The 24,960-nt window shown below is 31.3% G+C and overlaps 2 protein-coding genes and 1 long non-coding RNA gene across 3 annotated transcripts; 2 read left to right on the top strand and 1 right to left on the bottom strand.

Annotated features, from left to right (window-relative positions):
* Positions 1 to 1,109: 1,109 nt before the first annotated feature.
* LOC7483100 (ethylene-responsive transcription factor RAP2-10) lies at positions 1,110 to 2,238 on the top strand. Its single transcript, XM_002310091.4, has one exon. It carries the CDS (start codon positions 1,422 to 1,424, stop codon positions 1,968 to 1,970), a length of 549 nt encoding a protein of 182 aa, XP_002310127.3. The 5' UTR covers positions 1,110 to 1,421; the 3' UTR covers positions 1,971 to 2,238.
* Positions 2,239 to 3,705: 1,467 nt separating this feature from the next.
* Positions 3,706 to 8,356, bottom strand: LOC7483101 (CBS domain-containing protein CBSX1, chloroplastic). The gene is made up of 8 exons (XM_002310677.4): positions 7,930 to 8,356; positions 7,186 to 7,273; positions 7,040 to 7,104; positions 6,342 to 6,390; positions 6,076 to 6,128; positions 4,571 to 4,686; positions 4,214 to 4,271; positions 3,706 to 4,126 (listed from the first exon to the last, which is right to left on the bottom strand). Exons 1-8 carry the CDS (start codon positions 8,143 to 8,145, stop codon positions 4,052 to 4,054), a joined length of 720 nt encoding a protein of 239 aa, XP_002310713.2. The 5' UTR covers positions 8,146 to 8,356; the 3' UTR covers positions 3,706 to 4,051.
* A 10,173-nt stretch (positions 8,357 to 18,529) lies between these two features.
* On the top strand, positions 18,530 to 21,932 carry LOC127905541 (uncharacterized). Its single transcript, XR_008059690.1, has 2 exons — positions 18,530 to 21,679; positions 21,859 to 21,932. It is a non-coding gene; the product is annotated as an uncharacterized LOC127905541 (long non-coding RNA).
* The last annotated feature ends 3,028 nt before the right edge of the window (positions 21,933 to 24,960 follow it).

Raw genomic sequence — 24,960 nt, 5'->3', positions numbered from 1 at the left:
CAAATAAAATCAAGGAAAGGAAAAGAAGAAAAATAAAAGAGAATTTGGCAGAATATATTTTGTTGTTATAATGAGTTTTTATTGTTGAGTTCTATAGATTTATGATACATTAAGGTATACATATATACTAACCCTAGTATAGACTATATGTGTTTGATACAAATTAGAACAGAAAAAACACAAAAATAAAAAAAACATGTCTATATAGTTGATTGTATGGATATGTAGTCTCTTAGGCCTTCTCATCCATATTTGACTCTAATATTGATCATAATGGGATCAATATCTAGAGAACACATGGATAGTAAACTTGCCTTCATTTAGTGCATGTACATTTTATCTTTATGGTTGGTTATGAGTAGACTAGATTTGATTTAGATGGAATACTCCTAGATTAAATAATTGGTTTCAGGATGTGTCTGACTAGTTTAGTTTTAAGCCTACAGGAGATCATAGCCAACCTTTTACTCGAGGATAATGACTTGTTGAGTTATGTGTACACTTTAGACCCAAATTTGAAAATGAACGTTTACACTTGTTGGGTAATCGTTACTTTTAAGGATTTAAACCATTTTTTCGGGCAAACAAGTCATTTGATAAGCCTAGACCTAAAAGGATGTAATTTGTTCTTAGACCCTGGATGCACGAATGAGCTTCATGGCCCATAAAGATTTTAAGTCTTGCTTTTTATGAACCTTGCCTCGTATTTTATGACATGAACTATATGATAGGAGGTATAGATCATGGGTCATCATAAAGATTTTCATAAACATTTTTATTATTTTCTATTATTTTATTATTTAAAAGTAAACTTAAACAATTATATTATTTAGGATGAAAATTTACAGATTTTTTTTTTAATTTAGATAAGTGTTGAAATTGAGGAATTTTTATAATTTAGCCATAATAATTGTATTACATGCCTATTCTCTATTTCTCTCTCCCTCTTCCTTCTTTGTCTTTTTGTGCAAGTCAATTATTGCCGAGCTCAGCCCAAACATAACCTCAGAAGGAAAGAGGAAACATCCACGTCTAATTAATAATTTACTCTTATATATATATATATATATATATATATATATATTAATTTCTTTTGTGCACTCCACAACATATAAGGTAATCAGTTCCCACCCCTTTCCTTTTAAACAAATTCACAAAGATTGTGTCGGTGAATTTGGATTTTCTCTCTTTCTCCCTATCACCCTGTTAGCCAAAAGAAAAGAAAAAAAGAAAAAGAAAAGAAAAATCCTCTCAAAGAATTATTATCAACGTGTATACTCCCCCCTTGTTCTTCTCCAAGAAACCCCTCAAAATATTGCCTCTCTGCTCTCATCCCAATCCCAACGCTTTATTTCTTCCATGAAAATTGTTCAAGAATTCGAACCTTGAATAAGTTTTTTTTATCGTTTTATTTTTTTGAGATGGAAAGTGGAGTAGACAAGGATATGGCAACAAGAAAGAGAGGAGGGATGGAAAGTGAGAGGCAATACAAGGGGATAAGGATGAGGAAGTGGGGAAAATGGGTGGCTGAGATAAGAGAGCCCAACAAAAGGTCAAGGATTTGGCTTGGTTCCTACTCAACACCAGTAGCGGCGGCTCGTGCTTATGACACCGCCGTTTTTTATTTGAGAGGGCCATCGGCGAGGCTCAATTTTCCTGAAGTTTTGGCTGCAGAGGGTTTTGGTGGCGGTGGATCATGCGGGGACATGTCAGCTGCTTCTATAAGGAAAAGAGCAACTGAGGTTGGAGCTCATGTTGACGCTATCGAGACAGCGTTAAACCACCACCACCACCACCACCACCACCACCTTCATCATGATGACCGTCAAAGAAACAGTAATAATAGTAGCAGTAGTAATGATAATAATGAAACGGTCGTTGATAGTAGAGAGTTGAAGCCACGGCCGGTTGACTTGAATAAGGTGCCTGACCCAGAGGATTCCGATGGAGATGAGTGGAAGAGGAGTTAACCACCGGTAGTGGTACGGTGGGAAGGTACTGTTATATGGCTGATCAAAATCATGAAGCCTTGTATGCTGGATTAATCAATTTTAAAGTTAGTAGTAGTATTTTACTTACTACTCAAGTAGTTCATGTTTTCCACTTGTTAAATTTAGCTAGGGTTTTTTAATTGATTAAACCTTTTTCTTCTTCTATTATGGTAATTAAGCAAATTTTGGTAAATGTAAATTACTTGGTTTATGGATCATAATTAAGGATGTTTTCATGTTCCAATTATATATATTGTTTCCCCCTCCTTGGTTTCTATAGTATAAGATAGGCTTGGAACTCTGTTGGACTCTTTCTCCTAGATATTATTGGATTGAAGAACAATCAGTTATCCTTCCTTGTTCTGTATTCATGGGACATGGATGCAACAGAGAGAGAGAGAGAGGCAGGAGGATTTGCCCACTTGGCAAATTTTTCTTTTTGGAGAGAAGGGATGTTGAGGTGAAGAGCTGGGGAACAGGAGGTGGCCTACATAGCCAGCAGTTGGTGCAAATAGCCATGCTAACCACTAAAGTTATAACTACTAAAGCGATAAAATTTTGAGTTGGGATCTTTTCTGGTTCTGCACTGTTGCTAAATTTGAGTTGCGGGCACAAGGGGAAAAAGGGAGTCAGAGGAGTGATTGCTGCTATCTTGCCAGTGCATGATGACTATGATAATGGGGCCAATTTGATGGGTTTTGCTACCTGAGATGATCCATCACCTGTCAAATCGCCGCTCCTGATTTCTTAACAAGAAAATTAGCATTTGCTTTAAGACCTACGAACACCCAGATCTATTTGAAAATCGTAGAAACAAGTTGCCTGCCACTGTTAGACAGGAGAGGACAAACAATTAGCCCGCCATTAGCGGATAAATGTTACCGATTCTGATTCTTACATTGATAATAACATGTCCAATTTCACATGACAACGCCAATCGAGACAAATAATTTCGGGAGTGATTCACATGGCTCATAGGTGATTTTTTTAAGTATTTTTAATTTTTTAAAAAATATGAAATTGATATTTTTTTTATATTTTTTAATGATTTTAATATGCTACCATGATCCTAAACCTCTTCATGTTGTTGCTGAACATTCAATGATACCATCTATTATCCTTGGGCAAATAATAGTGCTTCTAAGTTGTAAAACTAGCTCAGGTTGGTCCACAAGTGCATTTAAAGGAGTCATGCCTGCCATGAATGGATTATCCAACAAAAAAGAGAGAAAAGAAAGAAGCAACAGACATGCGCTGTTATAAGCACTGCAAAGAGCTTCAAATACTTCCAAGCATAAAAAGGTGTCCAGCAATAACCACAAAAGATGGTAAGAGATTCCAAATCCGCAAGTGATTGGTTTGCTGTCTTCAGACATTTCCTTATTTCATCCAAACATTCTGCCTGGTATTCCTAGAATAGAAGATGTCTGTTCATAGATGTTAGATAGTTTTCAACAAAACCTACATTTGGCCAACAAATTGGATTGGAATGGAAAAAAAAACAAACACATAATAGCACTTCACACGTAATTGTCATACGCCCTTTCGAGTTTTTTTGCGATGTTAAGGCTCTTCTACTATTAGGTTCAGCAATCAGTATTTAATGTGTTCTGCAAGGATGAATAAGCAAATGCCCGCTATCAGCTTCAAACATATCAGAAATTTGAATAGGCCTCCATGATCATACTTCAGTCTTAAGATGAACTCATTAACATACAGGTAAAGGGTATATCCATGTAACATTTTGATTATCTGGTTTCGGTTTCTGTCCCTCTCATTTTAAGGGGAATAATTCACATCATGGATGGGGTAGAACAGAGGGGCCAACAAGAATTATTGGTTCCCAGTCACTGATCCTTGTAATTATAACTACCAGTACTACACTGGGAACAGTCGAAAAATGATGCGATACAAACATGAGCCGAAATTGTATGTATGAAGCAGCTAAGCTCTTCCAACCTTTTTTTTTCCTTAGCTCGAAACACCTCGCTTAACATTAATCCCAGGCCCAGCTTGCCATGTCGACTGCTGCATTTTTTTCTTGAATAAATACGGGGATACTATGCTTTCCTTTCAATGTCATGTTTTATATGTAGAGCAGCTCTTACAACATTTCCTCTTGTGATAATTCCAACCTTCAACGGTGGGGGAAATGGCCAATTAAACCACCACTAAACATGATTAGAAGAGATTAATCAAATACAAAAGTCGACATCTCTTACCAGCTTGCCATCAGCATCAACAACTGGAAGTCTACGATATTTTGTCTCAAGTAATAATCTGGCATTACATAAACCGAGTCAGAAGTTAATTTTAGGTCACAGCTTTTCAGAATAAGCATAAACAAATCAAAAGGAATATTTAAAAAGAACAAATCAATTTTATTTTTTTTTACTAAAAATTATTTTTTTTATGTTTTCAGATTGTTTTGATATGCTGATTTCAAAAATAATTTTTAAAAAATAAAAAAAACATCATTTTGATGTATTTCTAAGCGAAAAACACTTTGAACTGCAACCGCTACCACAACCATAAAAAGACACTAAGAAAAAAAGCAGAAAAAGAAAGGCTGACAGTACCTTGCAGCATCCTCAAGATTGGTGGTTTCGCGAACAACGACTGGTGCTGGTGTCATCAAGTCACCAACGACCTTCCCATTGGTTTTACTGAGCAACCTTTGCACCTCATTAAAAGTCTGCAATCATCATTTACTATATTGTATCAGAGAAGTAATGGTTGGATCATATGCAGCATCTTATCAACTATTAAGCAGCTTGAGTGCCTACAACAAACAGAACCATGCTGCTTTTTCTGACTTCAAGGTGTCCAGATTGTGTCTTCATATTTCATCATTAAGATAAAGTCAGGAAACATGGTGCAGATTCAGAGCACGTGATTCTTGAAACCAATTTCTCTATAATGCAATTTCATAAAGACAATCCAATTTCTACTAGATGTGAAGGACAGACAAGTGCTAGCAAGAGGAGCTTCTGGCGTTTAAACTCTATAGAACTAGAAGTTCATTTTGATGACCAGATGCCTTTTCCATTGAAACATGATATGGCTGAACACACACACACACATGTATAAAAGGAACATGAAGCTAACTGCAAGTCATCAAAAACATTTTAAGGCACTCTTGACACTTGTTTTTTGGCCAACACACATACACATGAAGCTAACTGCAAGTCATCAGAAGCATTTTAAAACAATCCTGACACTTTTTATGGCCAAGGTCAGATTTGCATCCAAGAACAGAAGAAAAGCAGAATCTCAAACACCACTCAATCAAATTTAAATAGAGCAGTGCCAGGCTTCCGCCCCCCCCCTTTTTTTTTTTTTTTTTGGGGGGGGGGGGGGTGGTTAAAGGGAAAGGATAAAAGAATAACATTTCCCTTGCACATGCATGGTAAAAAAAAACAACAGAGAGCACTTGGACAGTAAGATATGTTTCCCCAAAGAACAAGTCAACACTCTAGGCATTCACCAAAAAAAGGGAGTCAGGCTATCACTGAGGTTGTTTCTGATTGCAGAAATAAAAAGCATTCAGAAGTCAGATACCCAGCAATATACACACACTAGAGGCAAGTGAGCAACTTCTAAACCAATTACAAAAACCAACCATATGCCCTGCACCCTTGGGACCTTATCTACCAGTATGAGTTGCCTTTTTCGCACTAATGCCCTCAACTGTTGAAGGCAGTAAAAGATTGCCAAGTGTATCTCAAGCTCAGTTTAAGTCAATTTCAGTTTAAAGCCTTGAACTTAAAACATCAATTTTTTTTCCAGCCCCATCCATTCATACCTAAAAGAACAAATTCTCAAAACTTTCACCCATCAGAGGAGCACCTGTTAACCACCTCATCTTTGTATCCCTTGGAATATGCTAGAAAAGAAGAATCCAAACTATTCCAAATCCATTACCCTTCCGAATGCCTTACTGCAAAGAGGCTGGTTTATGGAGCTCCATACAAACAATACTGGGAAACAAATGTCAAAGGGTGGGCGAATAACAATAAATGCATGTCTTTGCATTGAAAGTGTGCATGTCTGTGTTCAAAAAAAGGAGAAAGCTATCACATACTTTCCACGTGCTTTCAACTTCAGGAAACATGTTAGTTTCAGTCCTTCCACCACCTAGTTGAGACATTGAAACAAATCCCAGATGTGAGAAATGTTAAATTACAAATTTTATTCATATCAAGCATCTGGTCTGATGCCAGTTACTCACAACTTCATATATATTGTGGATTAAAGAAATTGCAAGAACATAGAAGGACAGAATGATTTGTTCTTTTCTGAAACAGCAAGAAAATGAAGGCTAAGATTAGCTTGATTATTTTAAATTACCTGATATGGAGTCCAATGCTAGCAAGTCATAATCTGACACAAGACCAACCTACAATAGCAAAGAACATTCAAATCATTCCCATATCCTAATTGAGTTTGCTCATAAGAAAATTGCAAATACACTGCACCCATAGATTGTAACCATAACCCCAGAAAATGATGGTTGGAACCAGTCTAAAAAAAAGCATACACATCTATAAAATGGCACCACCATATTAAAAGCAAAAGCTTAGAAAGATGCGAGTATCTATTTGATGCATCCAGAAAATTTCTTCATCATACCAACTGATTAAGGATTGTTTAAATTTTTCAAAGCAGGTTATGCCATTACTACTCTTCATCTTCAAAATTATTTGGGTCAATGATTTTTAAAGTTGAATAACAACATCCTAAACTGGTTGGTGTTAGGAGGGGGATAAAAAGCTTAAGCAAAAGACATTCGTGTGAATTGTTTGTCTAAGAAGAAAAGACTGCACATGACTCTCAGATTGGGGAACCCTGAGCCAATTTGGATGATTCATAATCTGATATCTTGACTTGCCTTCAGAAAGTAGGGCAAATAGCTTAAAAAAAAATTTAGAATCCAGAAACCAGATGTTAATTGTTATCTTTCACTTGAAAACCAAAAAGTGAAATAAAGAATCTACATTATTAATAACCAGACTAAAAAACCAAACAAAAAGACAAGGAGGGGTTACCAGTTTCCAGTCATCATCGATCACTGGGAAACCAGTAATTCTATGTTCCACAAGAGCCTCAAGTGCTGTTGGCAAAAACACAACACATATTGTGTTAGAAAAACTGTGGTGTGCTCTATGGAAAAATTTAGAAATCTAACAAATACCTTCATCTACAGTTGTTGTAGGTTTTACAACATGCAAATCCTCTTTCCTAGTCATAAAATCACCAACTGTATAAACCCCACTTTTTGGCTGCACATCAGCAAGTCAAAGAAAAACAATCATATATAGAAGAAGAATAACTTTCATATCACACTTAAAAGTGCGAAACAACCTCAATTGCATTAAACCAAATTGAATCTGCCACAAATCCTCATTCTTTTGATTGATATTTTTTGAAGTTAAGACCAACCCCAGACCCATACGCTAATCCTGACCTATGCCACTTCAGACTAAAACCCCAACAACATAAAGTACAATTAAATTACCAAATTGAATTCTTTCTCCATCATAGTACCAAAGTGCGTGACACTTTCCGGTAAAGAATTCCCTAATACCGACATTGCTTACACTCAACAACACACAACTTTCAACATGGCTTTCACACCAAAATTCAAGTCCTCTCAATAGACAACACACACCCACGAGTAAAATTAGTGTCTTTAATGCATCAATAGAAGTAAACAAGGTGCTTCTCAAAAACCCAATTGATGCATTGCATCACTGATACTTGATTCCTATCCCCTACAATAAGCATTAAAAGAACCAAATTCTTCGTTAAAATCTCAATGGGCTCAGCTAATTACCCATAAAAACAAACCAAAGAAAAGAAAAGTAACGAAATCTCAAACAAATATTGAATTTCCAAAGGATAAGAAACAAAGTGGATAAGGGTGAGAGCGCGTTACAGAATTAGCCATCAAGGTGCCACTACTTGCAGCAGCTACAAAGGAAGACGAACTGCGAGGGCAAGAAACGGATGATAAGGAGACAAGTTTCGTTCCAGGAGGAGAAAATAGAAGGCACGGCATCTGGTGAGCGAGGGAAACAGCAGATGCTGTGGTGGAAGCGCGTAGGCGCGTGACGAAGAGAGAACTCGGGTGTAGTAGAATCGAAGCGTCCATGTGTTGGCTCTTCTTGGATTGTTAGTTTAGGAGAAGGAATCGACGATGGACTGTAAAGCAAGGTCGGAGAGGCGAAGAGAGACACCGGAGGTAGACTAGAGAGAAATATATGCAAGTATGCGCGCGTCTGTTTTTTTTTTCTTTATGGATGGGAGGCGGGAGAGAGAGAGAGAAGTGCCAATGAAACCGCCCTATCCCCTGTGATATTTCGAGACCAAGCCCGGTTTTGTTTGCTGGTATTTGTTAGGGACCATTTAACATTGTATTCGATAATATTTTTGAAAATTTTTATTTTTATTTTTATTTTTTTAGATTTAAACTAATATTCTTTTTAATTTTTTTTAATTTTTTGAAATACTGATGTTAAAAAAAAATAAAAAAAATTAATACATTTCAAAATAAAAAAAATATTTTAAAAAATAACATATATCACACTTCTAAATATATTTTTAGGGTGATTTATTTAAGGAATTAACTTTGCGAGTTGATGCATAAAAATTCATGGACTCTTGATTTATTTTATATTTAATTTTATTAATGTATTCTTTAGTTTTTATCTTTCTACATCATTTCATTAGCATTAATGATTTTTCTTTTATTACAATTGTTTTCTTTCTTATATTCATTTTCTTTTATTTTCATTTTTTCTGGTTTTTATTGTATTTATCAATTCAAATCATACTATATTTAAAAAAAACATGGTATATGAGATTTTAAAAGAAAAAAAAACCTAAAATAAATATGCATATGTCAGTCAAATATATAATAATTGTTCATGACAAAACAAGACAAAATAGCAAAAATCTACCGTAAATAAAAAAAATCAACCAAGTTCTTGATTGACCAAAAATGTTAAAGTTCAATCAACTGGGGATTATGACAAACCAAGAAAAAATGATTGTCTGATAAAGTTTGAATATGCACAGAAGACTAGAAGATATAGTTTAATTTAAAGTGAGTATCCTTAAATAATAACTAATTAGAAGTCACATATTAGCTTATGATTCATGTGTGTATTAATAAAAGAGACGATTAGTTTATATTAGGATTTAATAAATCACTTTATCTGCTACCAATATTGTATAGGATTAGAATTATCTATGTAAATAGAATTCAAACTCTGTAACAATATAAATAAGATTATATATTATTGTCAACAATGATGAACCCATATATTTGATTTTTGAAATTTCTTTATCTCTTTTCTTATAGGGTTTTTATTTCTTTCTTGCTTTTATAAATTCTTGCAATCTCTCTCCTTAAACTCTTGTCTTTTTCTGCTCAATGTTATTCCTTAAAACAAACACACTTTTCTTAATGTTTTAGATTTTAAAGCTCACTTCTCATTTCATAGAGGTAGTTGTCACCTCATTATAAGTTAAGTTTTTATTAAGTTTAATTGACAACATATAAACTAGCACGTCCAATGAGACAAGATTCTATATGTATTCTATTAGCCAATAATTATGTCACTTTTCCTAATATAATTGCCTGTATCAATTATTTATGAGTACATTGGTGATTCTATATCTTTAACACACTTTTAAGGTAATCATTTTATAGGGTATGATAACATGATTAGATAGTCATAACATGTTTGACCACACTTCAATAAGATAATGGTGGCTCTTTCTGAATTTAATAAGATTATCCAAGTTATGGCTAATCAACTTAATCAAATCCAAAATGAGCTACAACAGAGTAGATATGGAACTCTATAGACCCATACATTTAGGGGCTATTCCTAGGTTTTTTTTAGTAATAAGCATTTTAATAGGAACTTTTAAAAGTGCTCTACCTCATTCTAGATATCACATACCCTCATACGAGGTGGACTTAATTAAAAGAAAACAAAGTTTGAGAGCCTAATTTGGATCACATTGCGAGAATTGAAAGTTATAGGGGTCAATTTTGAATTTTAATAAGTTAATTGGTCAATTTAGAAGCTTAATTAAGAAGAAAAGAAAGTTTGAAGGGCAATTATGAGATTAATTAAAGAAATTCAAAACCAAGAATCAAGATGCAAAAGGCACGTACATTCAAGGACCAAAATTGACCAAATCAATTGTCAAATTGAGAGAAATTAAAAGTTTAATAGTCTATTAAGGATCAAATTGCACAATTTGAAAACTAAGGACCTATTGATAAAAAGCGCGCGAATCATAGGATTTCAATCAACATTGTCAGAGATGCAATTGCAAGAATTGAAAAGTTTTCAGGTTAATTGAGGACGCATGCGCCAAAATTCAAAGTACAGGGACTAGAATGAAAATTCACGAAACCCTAATTAAAACCCTATTTTTTAAGATTTAGGCTAGACGACATGTCATTTGTGTTTTAATGAAGAGAAGGGATACATGTCGTTCAGACATTGTTCTTCTTCTTCTTCGGTCGAGAAGGCTAATAGAGGAATCACATTCAGGTGAATGAATGTAGTGTTATCGACCACTTTAGGGGCTCTCATTGACACCAATCATCTGAGAAACACTTTCTCTATAAAGATCATCCATCCTCATCAAATGTTTATGCCCCGTTTATCTCGAAGAACTTGCCAACATCTTGTCCCCAATCAGCCTCTACTGCATTGGTATATTTAAACTAATTAAGATTAAATATTCTAATAAATGAATGTGAAGTTATGGACCTCTAAATCAAGTGTTGTTTGTTTCCAGTGATAGATTTGCATCTCATCTACATGTTTCAAGTTGTTTAATAACACGTTTACATCTGAATCTCCATAATTAATTCGTCAAAGTACCCTACATAGTTAACCTTGACTGAAAAAAGTAAATCACCCATAAAAGAATGAACTTTGAGGATGCTTCCTCTTGGTAAGGTTCATTGCACAAAGAAAAAAAGAAAACAAAAAACCATAACTTTTAGGGAAGGTTATAAAAAAGAGAGGGGGGAATCTTTCGTAACCACCTATCTTTGAAAAACCACTAAGAAAATGGTGAGTGGTTTTGTAACTTCCTAGTTTTGTTATAACTTATAAAAGAGAGTGTCTTTCCATAGAAAAGAGAGGAAGAAAATATCGAGAGAGAAATTCCAAAAAGGAAAGAAAGAAAAATAATAAGCAAAAGTGAGAAAAATAAGCAGAAGAACAAAGGGTTGAAAAGGAGATGGAAACAAAAAGAAAATAAGCAAGAACATCCAAAAAAGAAGGCAATATTATGACTAGCTTGCCCTTAATGAGAGGATGAGAGGGTGTAGCTAAATGAGCACACCTATTTTTTAATGTCTTTTAAATTCTTACTTGAATGTTTATTATTCATCTATTGTAATTAGTTGTTGGTTTGATGGGAAATGTATGTGTTTTAATGTATCTAATCATGTCTTGAAGTAATATGCATATTTTGTAATGTATGTTCCAAATAATATTGGATGCATAACTTAACTTTTTAGAACTGTTAATGTATTGATGTTTAGGTTAGTCATTAGATCTGTTTTGATTTCATTTGTTCATAAGTGATTTGCCAAAACTGTGATTATAGATTGTTTTTGGTGAGATATTGGATTTAATCAAGCTATGTTCATAATAATGTTGGTTGAAAACTAGTGTTAGAATCAATGAAATAGTGTTTAGAATTGAAGAAATACATTTTCTTAAGGTTTTATAGTTAATTTGGTTTTGTTTCTTCTTCTTCTTCTTCTTCTTCTTTTCTTGAGTTTTTTATGGTTTAAACAAGTTATTTTGAGCATGTTTGGGCCATTACTATGGGATTTTGGTCATTTTCTGGGTATGAGGTTGTTTATGGGATTTTATAGGTTTCTAGGTTAATGTTCATAGGTTGCCATTTTGATTCCTTGCAAACTGATGTTTTTGGCATATCTTGTGTGTTTCGATTGAAGCCCAAACCTAGACATGATTTTTCTTTACTCTTAATTTTTCTATTTGAGATTTGGTTTGGATCAATTGGTCCTTAATGCCTTCAAATACCTAGGTTTAGGTTTAAGATTGTTAGGTTCGATTCTTGAAATTTATGGCATATATTTCCCTTTGAATGACTTTTTTAACTTTAATTTTTCAAGTTATATGTCGTTATGCCATGATTTGATGTAATATGGTCTCTAGCTTTGATTGAGTTTCTAGGTTCATGTCATGTTTTTCATGTTCTTGAGGATATTCAACCAAAATTTTTCATTTGATCTTCATTATTTCTGTTTTGATCACGAGTTATGTTTATGAGTTTTGGGCTAGGCTAGGAAGCCCAATCCACGTGACTGGTACAAGCTTGTTAAGGTCTAAGGTTGTGTTTGACATAGTAAAAATCTATCAAAGAAAAAATATATTTTTGAATCGTTGATACATGTTTGGCAAACACTCTTTTAGAATATTTTTTAAGTAAGTGAATTTAAGCTAAGATAAAGTAATGATGCTCCTTTTAGTTAAAAGCTTTTAGTTAAAAGCTTTACTTTTGGTGATTCTTGTGATATATCATTTACTTGGTCTTGCTTCTTTGCCATTTTCCCTCAATACTTATTTTTTTTTAATCATTTGAGAAAACTAAGTTCATCATAACACCAATGTAACTAACAGACCAGCTCAAGGCCCTAAGTAGTAATTGTTGCAATCATCAAGTTGGTTGTTGAACTAGCAAGTTATAAAAAACAAATAATAATGATAAACAAATAAATATTAAAGTTTAAAATATGATGCATATTTTGATACTTAGAGCCCGTTTGTTTTATCCTTTTAAAAGCACTTTTGAAAAAAATTATTTTTTTATTTTTTTGTTTCAAATTAATTTTTTTTATGTTTTCAGATGTTTTGATTTGTTGATGTCAAAAATAATTTTTTAAAAAATAAAAAATATTATTTTAATGCATTTCTAATTGATAAATACTTTGAAAAGCAACCGTTACCACGATATCAAATGGGCTCTTTACCTGACAACCCTTCGGATAAACTTGATTTTGATAAGTTTTGTCACTTAGAACCAGTTTATTTTTGCATTTTAAAAGCGCTTTTGAAAAAAATTATATTTTTTTATTTCAATATTTTTGTGTTTTTAGATCATTTTGATGTGTTGATATCAAAAATGAATTTTTTAAAAATGAGAAAATATTATTTTATTGCATTTCTAACTGATAAACACTTTAAAAAGTAACCGCTACCATGATATCAAATAGGCTCTTTTCCCGACAACTCTTCAGATAAACTTGATTTTGATGAGCTTTTTCAGGTTTCTCATGTCACAAGATAAACTAATCCTATAAAATTTGGAAAATTCATGTCTTTACTGAGAACACCATAAAAATCTTGTTTTCCATGTGTCCCTCTGTTTTTTTTTTCCTGAAGCGTGCTCTAGTTTAATTTTAATTGATTTTTCAGATTTTTAAAAGACAATTTTATTAATGATTTTGGGTATTTTATACTTTTTTATATTTTATATTTAATATTTGAAATTATAAACTTATACGTAAGATATTTTTCCAGTATTAAATAATCTATTTCTTTTTATAAAAAAATAATAGAAAAACAACAAAAACTCTTCTTTCAAGAAAAATAATAACATATTTATATTTTAAATAGTATATGGTCAAGTTTCTCAAAAAAATCACGTTTGCATTTTTATAAAAAAAAATACAAAGAAAAATATCAAAGTAAAAAACAAAAAAAAAATGCATTTCATGATTTTTTTTAAATACCAAAAAATTCAAAAAAATAGTTTTTGTATTTTGCAAGTATCATAGACTTGGTAACAAGTTTATTAAGCCCATGCAGACTTGGTCTAAATTTCAAAAATACAAAAAAAACCCAATTATTTATTTTTAATATAAAAGATTATAAACTTATACATAAAAAGTATTTTCAGTATTAAAAGAAACAAAAAAATATTTTTTTTTATTTGACTTTAGTATGGCTAGGCTTGACCTAGAAAGCCATAGGCGAAGCAACTCGAGTTAGACGAGAGGCGGGGATGTAGTTTCAAAGAGGCTCAACCGGACCCAAGAACCTAGCCAAAGGACAGAATACATGCCCCACTGTGATACCTCGTGCAAGTTTCTAATTGGTGTATGTTCATTTATAGGGTAATAGGTGCTTTCGGGTGTATTAAGACTATCTTTTTCATAAACTATTCCTTCTCCCCGGAGCTAGCTTTCAATCTTTAAACGACCTTAAAAAGTCGGGTCCACTTTAACCAATAGATAAATCAATTATTAGAAGAAAAAAACAACAACAAGAGCCTTAGTAATAATCATACCATATAAAAAAAGAACATAAAAAAACAACTTAAGTAAACCACGTTTAACTCGTCAAACCTGTGACTCAAGTCATGAAATGCGAATAGCCTCATAAGAAGCTAATCGAAATAAATCACGAAGCCTAATTATCAATCCACTAATGTTAAAGGTTGAAATTGAAAAAAAATATCAATTACAAAAAAGAAAGAAAAAATCAAGTCAACCGAGTTAACATATTAAAATCATGGTACAGGTTGTGAGTTTAGGATAACCTTATAAAAAATAAATTAAAAAAATTATGAAACTTAATCCCCAATAAAACTAATGTTAAAAAATGAAATTGAAATTAAAAAAATACAAATTAGAGAAAAAAAAAGAAAGAAGAAAAATGTAACACTATTTTAATGAATAGTGTTACGTAAGGAGGAGTATAATAAAAACCCCTCCTCATTTAGTTTTGTTAAATTAAATTTTTATTTTTTATGTTTAGAGAATCTTAAGCATTCTAAACTCATATTGTTTTCATTTAGGCTTTGTTTTAACTTAGTTTTCCTTTTCTAGATTTTCTATCATAAATTTTAAAATGCATTTAAAGGTAAGTATTAATACAAATAACTTAATTTTAGTGTTTAATTAAGTAAATATTAAATTATAAAATCTTAGCCATTCATTTATTTTGAAAGGTTTAAATTAAAGAAAAATGATAGATCATATTCTTTTGAATATGAAAGGATCTCAATCTTGAGCCTAGATTTTTGAAAAAACAATACTTGTTAATTGTGGAACTTAAACAATGTGTTTTATGTAATTTGAATTAAAATTATATATATTTTTAGGAGTTAGATGCAAGACACTCTAAGACCAAATTGTTTTAAAACTCATACAAAACCTTCACCAAGATGCACTTTAGGTATGAACTAGTATATTGGCCCGTGCTTCGACACGGGTCAATATCAATTTTTTTTTACAATGTAAAAAAATATTAAGAGCATGAAGAATGTTTTAATAGTGTTATTAAACTTAATCGAATGAATTAATTTTGAACCTCTCGACTCAACTTTTTGCCTAACTCCAGTTTTTAATTAAATCATATGAGAGCTAACTCGACTTAAATCGATCAATTTCATAGGTCCAAATGCAACCTTGATGATCGATAAAAACATGATTTAGCATTAAAAAAACTTCAAGATGATATTTTTTTAAAACAAATATTGAGACGATGACATATTGGATCGACTCCCCCCCGTGCGACCTGGGTCATGAACTCTATTGAGTTTAATAATTTTTTTATTTAATTATATGATAAAAACAAATGCTTATAAAATTGAGTACCAACCTAAAAATAAACACTTATTTGAGACGATTATCCCTAGAAAGCAAAAAAAATCAATAATACGGTCCATTCCCAACCAATTTAATATTAAATGATGAAATCAAAAAAGAATAAATTAAAAACAACTAAAAGAAAAAAAAACATATTATATTAGTGGGTAAACTTGTCAAACCTGTGATCAGGTAAGCTAGGCTAGTACGCCGAACTTATGAACTGAGTTATGGACTTCACTAGGATTATAATTTGTTTGAATGACTAAATTGTAAACAAATAAAACTCACACAAAAAAGAAAAGGATCGAAATAAAAAATTAAAATAAAGAGGATGGATTCTGAAACACCAACAAAAAATAAGGACGGATTTAGAAAGACTGAAACTAAAAAGGAATAAAAACAAAATTAAAAATTAAAAGAATGAGGAACGAAATGAAAAACAAAACATATAGGAAATTGTAATTGAAGGATAAAATTAAAAAAAAACTTCTATAAAAGGAATAAGGATGAAATAAGAAATTCAAGGAATGAGAACTTAGGCCATGTTTGTTTCCCGGAAAGCAGTTTCCGGGAAACCACTTTCCAAAACTTTCTCGTGTTTGTTTGCAATTAGAAAAGTTGGTCAACGAAAAACACTTTCTGGTCAATAGAAAATTTGGCTTGGTTTTCAGGAAAGTATTTTCCTTTTTGGCTGTGTCTGTTTTCCGGAAAGTGGTTTCTGGAAAATCACTTTCCAAACTTTCCTGTGTTTGTTTGTCGTTAGGAAAGTTGGTCAACAAAAAACACTTCCCAGTCAAATGAAAATTTGGCTTGGTTTTCAGGAAAGTGTTTTCCTGGAAAATTTGGGCGGAAAACACTTTTCGGAAGTTGTGAAAAATTTAGAAATGTCATTATTTGCTGATTATATCAAATTTGATCCTTAAACTTTTGATTGCTATATATATTTTGTTTTGAATATTTATTTTTCAATTTCATCTCTTAAAATTTAATTTTTATATTAACTTTGGTCCTTATTTTTATAATTGCTATTTGCTTTTTCCTTATCATTTTTTTATTGAAATTTTTTATCTATCAAATTTGGTCCTCATTCTTTTGATTGTTACTTATTTTATTTGAAATAATTTATGAAATGTTGATTATTATTATTTTAATTTCTTCATCTTTTTTTTTAATTTTTTAGATTTGATCTCTATTATTTTGATTATTATTTATTTTATTTGAGATAATTTATGAAATTATATTTTTTTTCAATTTCATTCTCATTCAACTATTTAATTTGTAAGATTTGTTCCTTATTATTTAATAAACTTGAGAAAAATAAAATATTAATAAGTTATTTTCCAGCTCATTGTCCATGACATAACTAAACACTAGAAACTGTTTTCCAACTTATTTTTCATTACACTACCAAACATCAGAAAGTAATTCACTTTCCCGGAATTCACTTTCCAAAAGGAAACTACTTTCCAGCAAACAAACGAAAAAAACAAACAAAGAGGACAATTGTGCATTTTAGTTGTGAGGAGAGAGAAAAGAAAGAAAAAACACAAACAATTGATCACTGGTGGCAATCCAACTATTATCCGTCCACACACGCCACACCATGTGGAAGAGGGAATGACTGAGCATCCAAGGAGACGGTGGATGACCAGATTTGGACACCGAGTGGTGTCACACGCACCACCTGAATGGCGCAGACGCCGCCCACTCGCTGGTGCGTGTGGAACACACGCCAACAACTTTTCGATTAAAAATAAAAAATAAAAAGTGAAAATACCAAAACGCCTCCATGGTCCTCTTATTTTCACAAAATATCCATGTGAAAATACCAAAATACCCCCAAAGACAAATTGTTTTTTTTTTGGTCTTTTCTGAGGATAAAAATGTTATTTTACTATACATAAAAATTGAAAAAACATGAAATACCCTTGTCCAACGGCCCATCTTTTTTTGATCTTGGAGGCAAATAAATATTTTTACTGTTATGAATATTGTGAAAAGTCAAGAAATCTCTTGATCAACAATTTTAAATTTTGTTGACTTAAAAGGTAAAAGAGTATTTTTACTGTGTAAAAAAATTTAAAAAGATATAGACATTTCCAAACAATCTTCTAAAGAAAATTGAGCTAGAAGAAAAGGCCTAAATAACTCTAAACCTAAGATTTAAATTTAAGCCACTTAAAAATAAAATGATAATTTTACTATAACAATTCATAATAATTTATGAGTACAATTATAATAAATTTCCCATGCTATTTAGCTATATAGCTTGCTGCATATACATGCTTTTCGTATCTATTTGTAGATATTATAGGTTTTCTTACGCTTCATGTTACTTATTTTTTACTCTTTTTTTTTTTTTTTTAAATTCTCTGCTGAAGCAAGTTGTAAAAGACTTTTCTAATTATTTTGTCATGGATATAGCAAATGATTGAAATGAATTTCAAAAAAGAATTTGGATGCACACAGGGACGGAACCGGGGGCAAGGAGGCCCGGGCTCCTCCAAGAAGAAAAAAACTTTCAGCTCCCTTCTACAAATTTATACTTTTAACCCTAAAACTAGAAGATTTTAAATTTTACCCCCCTAATTGTTTTTTGTTTTTAATTTTGCTCTTTAAACTAAAATTCCTAACTCCACGATGAATGTACCACCTTTAATGGCACAATTTTCTAGCATTTTATCGGGGCTTTATGGTTAGGCCTTGCCTCACCGTGGGCTTGAGATCCCCCCATCCTCTTAACTTCCTAGCTTCTGGGCTGGAAGCCTATTGGATCGGATTGGGCTAAACAAAAGTATTATATTCTTTGGGTCACCAAGAGCCCAACTAATAGATCAGGGCACTTTTTTGAGATGCCGAGTGAGAATTTTAAAGCTTCCTCCAAAGAGAGATGTAGCTCCCAACTGCCAACCCATTTTTCTCCATCTTTTAGGTTGGAGCTCAAAAGTCCATGGCAAGGAAGAGTGCTGAGTCAATTACCTTAATCTAGCAAGAACCCTGCAATGCGTTCGCATCCAGCACTTTTGTTAATTTGGAAAAGCCGGCAGGGGTTCCCTCTGCTTTTATGGGTGGCTGCCACGATTATTACATGACAAGACGCCGGCCTTTTCTTCGGTGAAAATTATTGTCTGAGAGAAACAGAGCACAGTCGTCTTTCCCATTTTAGAAACTACGTTGCCGTTCATCTCTCTTCATAAATGGGAAACTTTCCTTCTCCTCGAGTCTTCTTATCAATTTTGTAAAGCACCATGATGAGAGGTAAGAATATTGTCGATAACCATCCACGAATCAAGCATTGCTGTGGATTCTATACCGTGTTGATGGATTTTGCAATATAGAAGTCAAATGCTGAGAGGTGTAGTTAGTTTTTATGACATTATTAGTATTTGATGTGAGAACTTTTTTACTTTCATTTTTATTATCTGAGTGTGTGAATTTTCAAATTTTTTAATCAAGTATTTTCATTGAATTTTATCAAATATGCATAAATATTAGACTTCTTTTCTAATTAAGTTAATTTTTGCAGATATTTTTTACTTGAGTGTGCTCGTGAGCTATTTTATTTGAGTATGTGTATTTTCAAAAATGTATTCAATAAATTGAGTGTTTTTAAATTTAAAAAGCTAAAAAAAACATCCACTTTACAATTTTAAATAGTTCATGTTTGACCAAGTTAAATAATTTATTTTTATCATAAGTTAAATAAATTAAAACAACAAAATAGTAATAACAATTTATCTAAAAAATAGGAGCAAGAGGCTTAAAATAAATAAATTTGTCATTAATATCAATCATATAACCTTGTTTTTTTTTATATTCTTTTAATTTAAATATACTGTCATTGTTGTTTTATTGTTTTATTTTTGATTTTATTTAATGAGAAGGGGACATTTATTAGTTTTTAAAATTAGAAGTGCTTGATTAAAAACTTTTTCATTGAAATTATTATATAATTGGTGGGTGAAATTTTCATATATAAATTTGATATTATTAGCGTTTTTGTATATAAATTTGTATTTAAAAATTTCATTTTGAAAAAAAAAAAATTAAATTTCTTGTCACTTCAAAATTAGAGGTGGAGGTATGTTTGGTTTGTCCAAAAATTCTAGAAATTAAGTCAATCTACTATTTTTTTTTATTTGGACAAGTTTACTCTTATTTTTCTTTGAATTTGAATTATTATTATTGTTTGTTTTAATATTCAATTTGTCATTAATATAAAAGAATGCTTAAAAAAATAAATCTTTCATTAATATCAATCATATAACCTTGCTTTTATTATTTTCTTTCAATTTAAATATATTGTCATTCAATTAGAAATTCTTAAAGTATAGACATTCAATTAGAAAAAAAATAGAAGTACATATACTCAAATAAAAATAAAAAAAGTATAAAGACTCTATTAGAAATAAAGTGAAGTGTTCATACATACACACATGATGTACACTTTATATAGTATGCTGATGTAGCGATTTATTAAACATGTAGCATGCATTTTATATAATCAAATAGAAACAACTTATTAGAAAAACGTGAATTTCTCACAGTTAAATAGAAAAAAACTTAAATTGAAAATTTCTTACATCAAATATACAATAATTTATTTTTAAAACCACAAATATTATTCAATTAACAAAAATAAAAGTGCACTTTGTAAACATTTAATATATAATTATTTCTGTACTGCCAATAAAGAACACCCTAGGTTGGAGCTCCAAAAACATATCCCATCATCCAAATTTAGGTTAGGTGCATGATCCTACATGCAAATCATCCTTTTCATTGTCATGTTGTTGCACTTAAGATTAACCACGACTTTTTTTAAGGCTTCCACTTGCCACTTGGTGATAAAGGAGACGAGTGGGCGGCACAGATGATTGTTTTGTCGTGGCCACTTTTAGAATCTCACTGCCTTCATCCTCACAATCTTTCCAACCATGGAAATTAACTCTTCAAAACCCATCTTTAGCCTTGAAAACGATTTGATTATTCTAATCAAGATAGCTAGCACTAATTTCAAACGCTGTAAAAAGAAAAAACACTGAACTCGCATAAAATATTTTCTAAAATACTCTTAGACTTGCTTCAAGCTAGCACAGGCTATTCAAACTCGCCTATCCTTTTAGACAATGGGAATATTAAGCCATCAGAACATCCGCATTGGTACCAGCTAAACTCATTCTTTAGCTATAGTTTCTAGTAAGTGTAAATCTTGACAAGGCATTGTTACTTTCTGAAGGCCTTGCTATTATTGTAGCACTCTTCAGTTTGTAGCGGAGAAGAAAGGGATTCATGGAAAAGGAAAGAAGAGGGCTTTGGCAGTGTTCTTGTCGTCGTCGGGTTTAGGATTAGGGTTTGACAATCCTTTATCATCCCAAATTGAAGAAAAACCCTTGCTATATAGCGTTAGGGTGTGTGATAACTCTTTCTTTGAAGATGTTGGAGGTGATGCTGGACGATCCTTCAGGAAAGAATAAAATGAGTGAAGTGAAACGACGATGACACCATCGTTTATGGATTGAATGCTTTGATCGTTACCATCTCTCATATTTTTGCATCCACTGATCTCCCTTTTGAGATTTTCACTCTTTGCTCTTTTATCAATTCATGGCAGAGCTTTCAGTCTTGAAACTTTTCTTGTTTCTTTCTTGTTTTGGTTATCTGGTAATTATAGAAACAGAGTTTATTAGGCCAAAGAAGAAGGGGAGACTGGGACTTTGAGATTTGGGTATGGGAACTTTGATACATTCTTGAACTTTATGGTGTTAATTTGTATAGATCATAGGAAATTATTTTGTTATGTTTTTCAGAATTTTTTTTAATAAAGAAGGGCCTTTACTAATGTTAAGCAAACAGCAAACCAATACCTCTTCAAATGTGACCCAGCAAACCAGCCTTTCTGTGAATTCCCAGAAATTTAAGTTTTTAAGTATATATGTCAAGAAAAAACTTCAAGTTTCAACCTTTTCTTATCTTGTTTTGGCCAAATGGGGATGGAGGAAAGTTTCAGCATAACAAGGTACATTTTACTCTATAATACTGTTAATTAATGAAGTCTCCATAGCAAAACTATATCAGATTTTTTTCAATAATGCATGCTTGTTCATTTATGATTCATTCCTAGTTGATCTTCCTGTATGTTCATGAGATGAATTGAGCCTTTTTCGTTCAAGTTGCCTTTTCCTTCCCTGTCTTTAGGTTTCTCCACAATGTTTGAGTTGTGTTGCAGAAAGTTTTTAAAATGTTTTAGCAATCAGATATATTTTTCATTACTCAAATTCAAGCATGATCATATCATATTTCTTTGGTCTAATTTCTTACATGCCCTGTGGATTGTAGGAGTTTCTGTTAGCTTATGTGATGCATGGATTTAGGAGTTCTCTTCATCTCGAATACAATTTGAATAATAAATAAATAATAAAATATTCATGACTCTATATTTTATAGAGCATAGACATGTGATTATATTTTTAAAAGAGCTAGCTAAAACAAGGAGCATGGATGTAGATTTTCCTAGTGAAAAAGAAAGTCTCCGGGTAGATTAATTATTAGCATAGAAAGAAAAATAAGTTTAGTCATGGAAAAAAAATTAAAGTAATTTTAGGAAATACATAGAAAAAAAATATAACATGAGAGATTTACATGATTTGATAAACCAATTAATAGTTTTCTTCACTTTATAAAAATATTATTAATCTCTATGAATGATTGTTAGTCTTTCCATTTTTGTTTTTAACATAATGATGTAGTTTCTTACAGTAAATATTTTTATATAAACTAACCATTATTAACTAGTAATTTTAGCATGGTGCAATAATTCATCACCAAATAATTTAATATGTTTAGCCTCATATAACATAGCATAACAATCATATCACAACACAACACAATAATTATTTTATTATTTTATTTTTATTTTTAGATGGCAAGAGTATGTCTTAAACCTCAGATCACACTCCCTCTCTTTAGAAGATTACCACTAAGATAGTTTTGGAACAAGGTTAAAAACAATAAAGTTGATTTATTATTGAAGTAATTATTATAAAAAATTAATTTTAATGTGTCAAAAAGTATGTTTAGGATGTTAATAAATTCAAGGGTTAAATAAAAATAGAGAGAAAAGAAATAGATTATTATTAATAATTAATGCGAGAGAAACAAGGAAAAATAATACTTGCTTAGATGTTAAATTTCACCATCCAAAAACTCCAATTTGAAAGTGCATAGTACCCTCCATAATAATTTTTCAAGAAAAAAAAAAAAAAGTAAATGTAGTTCTAATGGGAATGGAGGTTAAAGGCATCCATAGCAGCTAGGAGAGGGAGGATGCATCATCAGTTTCATGGACCTCCATTCCCATTTCTATCTCTAAAAATTAGCCAAACATGCTTATATGGTATGAGAGTAAATTTTAACCCAAATTATCCTACAGAACATATCCTAAACTATAGTTATTGGTTCTGTTGAAATTATAGTGACTTGGTACTAAAGATATGTTTGGTACGAGGGTAAGTGCGTCAAAGCTATCCATTTTTCATGTTTATTCCCCCATGTTTGGAGTTTTAAGAAGTTTAACATTTAACCCAGAAAAATGACTTTAAGTGTTGATTTTATAAGAAAAGAATTAGGTCAATTTATCCTTGTATTATAGATTTAGTCCCTAATATGTCTCTTACAAATCAAATTGCTCCTAATTTGGTCTTCTAATTTAGGTCTTCTTTAAATTGTTTTTGTAGATATTCTCATTAAAAGTGGTGAAAATACCTTACTAATTAGATTTATAAAACCACTCCTTACTAATTATATATTAGTGGATTTAACTTTTAATTAGTAGAGCAATAATTATCATATTCTCTTTCTCAACACAATGTACAATATTTATCCTCACTAAATGCTCCTGTTAGCTGCGCGCACCCTCTGAGGGAAAAAAATGTGCACAAACCTCAGGATTTTTAAAGGAACCTTCATAATATCGGCGTAGTATATTAAAAGAATTTAATAAATTTTTCAAGATAGTAATTCCAAGATTTGAACTTAAAAAATTAAAGAATGAAGCAAGTATTTTTAACTATCAAGTCAATCCTCTTGAGATTTGCTCTCCTGTAAGTTAACATTTAACCCCTAATTTTTTTTTCTCCCAAGATTAAAGAGGAGTTAACCCATATTAACATTAATTAACCGCTTTTAACCTAATCCAAACACAATCTAAATCTTTACCTTGCTAATATTTTGCTTCAAGATTTTTCACCCCGTTATAAACACAACCTTAGGTTTACTAATCTCGAGTCCTTCTGTTTGGTTTTTGATCTTTTTGGGCAGAGTCTTTGATCCTTCGTTACTTCCTTTGTTTTTTCTTCCAAGTTTAACGTTTAAAACCTTTTGGGACATTCATTGTTTGACATAATTTGTTACAAGGTTTTGTGTTATAAAGTGGAAAAGATTTATAAACCCACTTAGAAAATCTTGAAATCATTTCAAAGATGAATTGGGATGGGAGGCGGTCATTAGAATTTGCCTGAAAATGAATTTCTTTTGGAAGTGAATTTAATAGGAAAATAATTTTAAAAAGATGGATTACTTTCAAATGTTTATTTTTAGCATGAAAAATAAAGTTGAAAATCAGTTTTTTTTTTTGGTTGTAACATAAAAAGTAAATTAAAAAAATAACATTCTTTTTGTTTTTAACTTCTTTAAATAGTAAGGTTTTTAAAAATTGTACTATTAAATTTTTTTTTTTTGATGTTTGGTATACATTGAAAATAACTGTTTTTTTTCTATATTATCCTATTTTTATAATAAAATCTATATGACATAATATAATAATAAAACATTTTATGTATTATAATGTGTTTTCTAACCATTTTATACAAGGTAAAACATTTTTAATAATAGATTATATGCATTAATATATAAAATTGATGTGGTTTTTATATGTTACATATGGATAAATCCTATGGAAAATAGCCCAATATGTCCTTAAATAATGAGGTGATTTTTCAATTTATTCTTGTATATTTATTAATTTGAGTCAATTTTATCCTTATATAATGATTTAATTTCCAATCTATCATTGGGTTAGTTTTTTTCTATCCAAATTAATATAATCAATCATATACATTAGTTGATATAATATAGAAAATGAAAACCACAGTGGTGAGGGAGAGGGAGGTTTCAAAGAGGGAGAGAGGTTCGGTATTAATTACGTAATTTAAGAAAAAATTCTTCCTATTTGTTACATGTTTTGCATATAACTGAAATGTCTATAAAATTTAGAATCATCCAAATATAATATTAAAAAAA

This window comes from Populus trichocarpa, chromosome 7 (genome assembly GCF_000002775.5).
Source record: "Populus trichocarpa isolate Nisqually-1 chromosome 7, P.trichocarpa_v4.1, whole genome shotgun sequence".
NCBI classification, from domain to species: domain Eukaryota; kingdom Viridiplantae; phylum Streptophyta; class Magnoliopsida; order Malpighiales; family Salicaceae; genus Populus; species Populus trichocarpa.
This window is presented reverse-complemented; position numbering and strand designations above follow the sequence as displayed.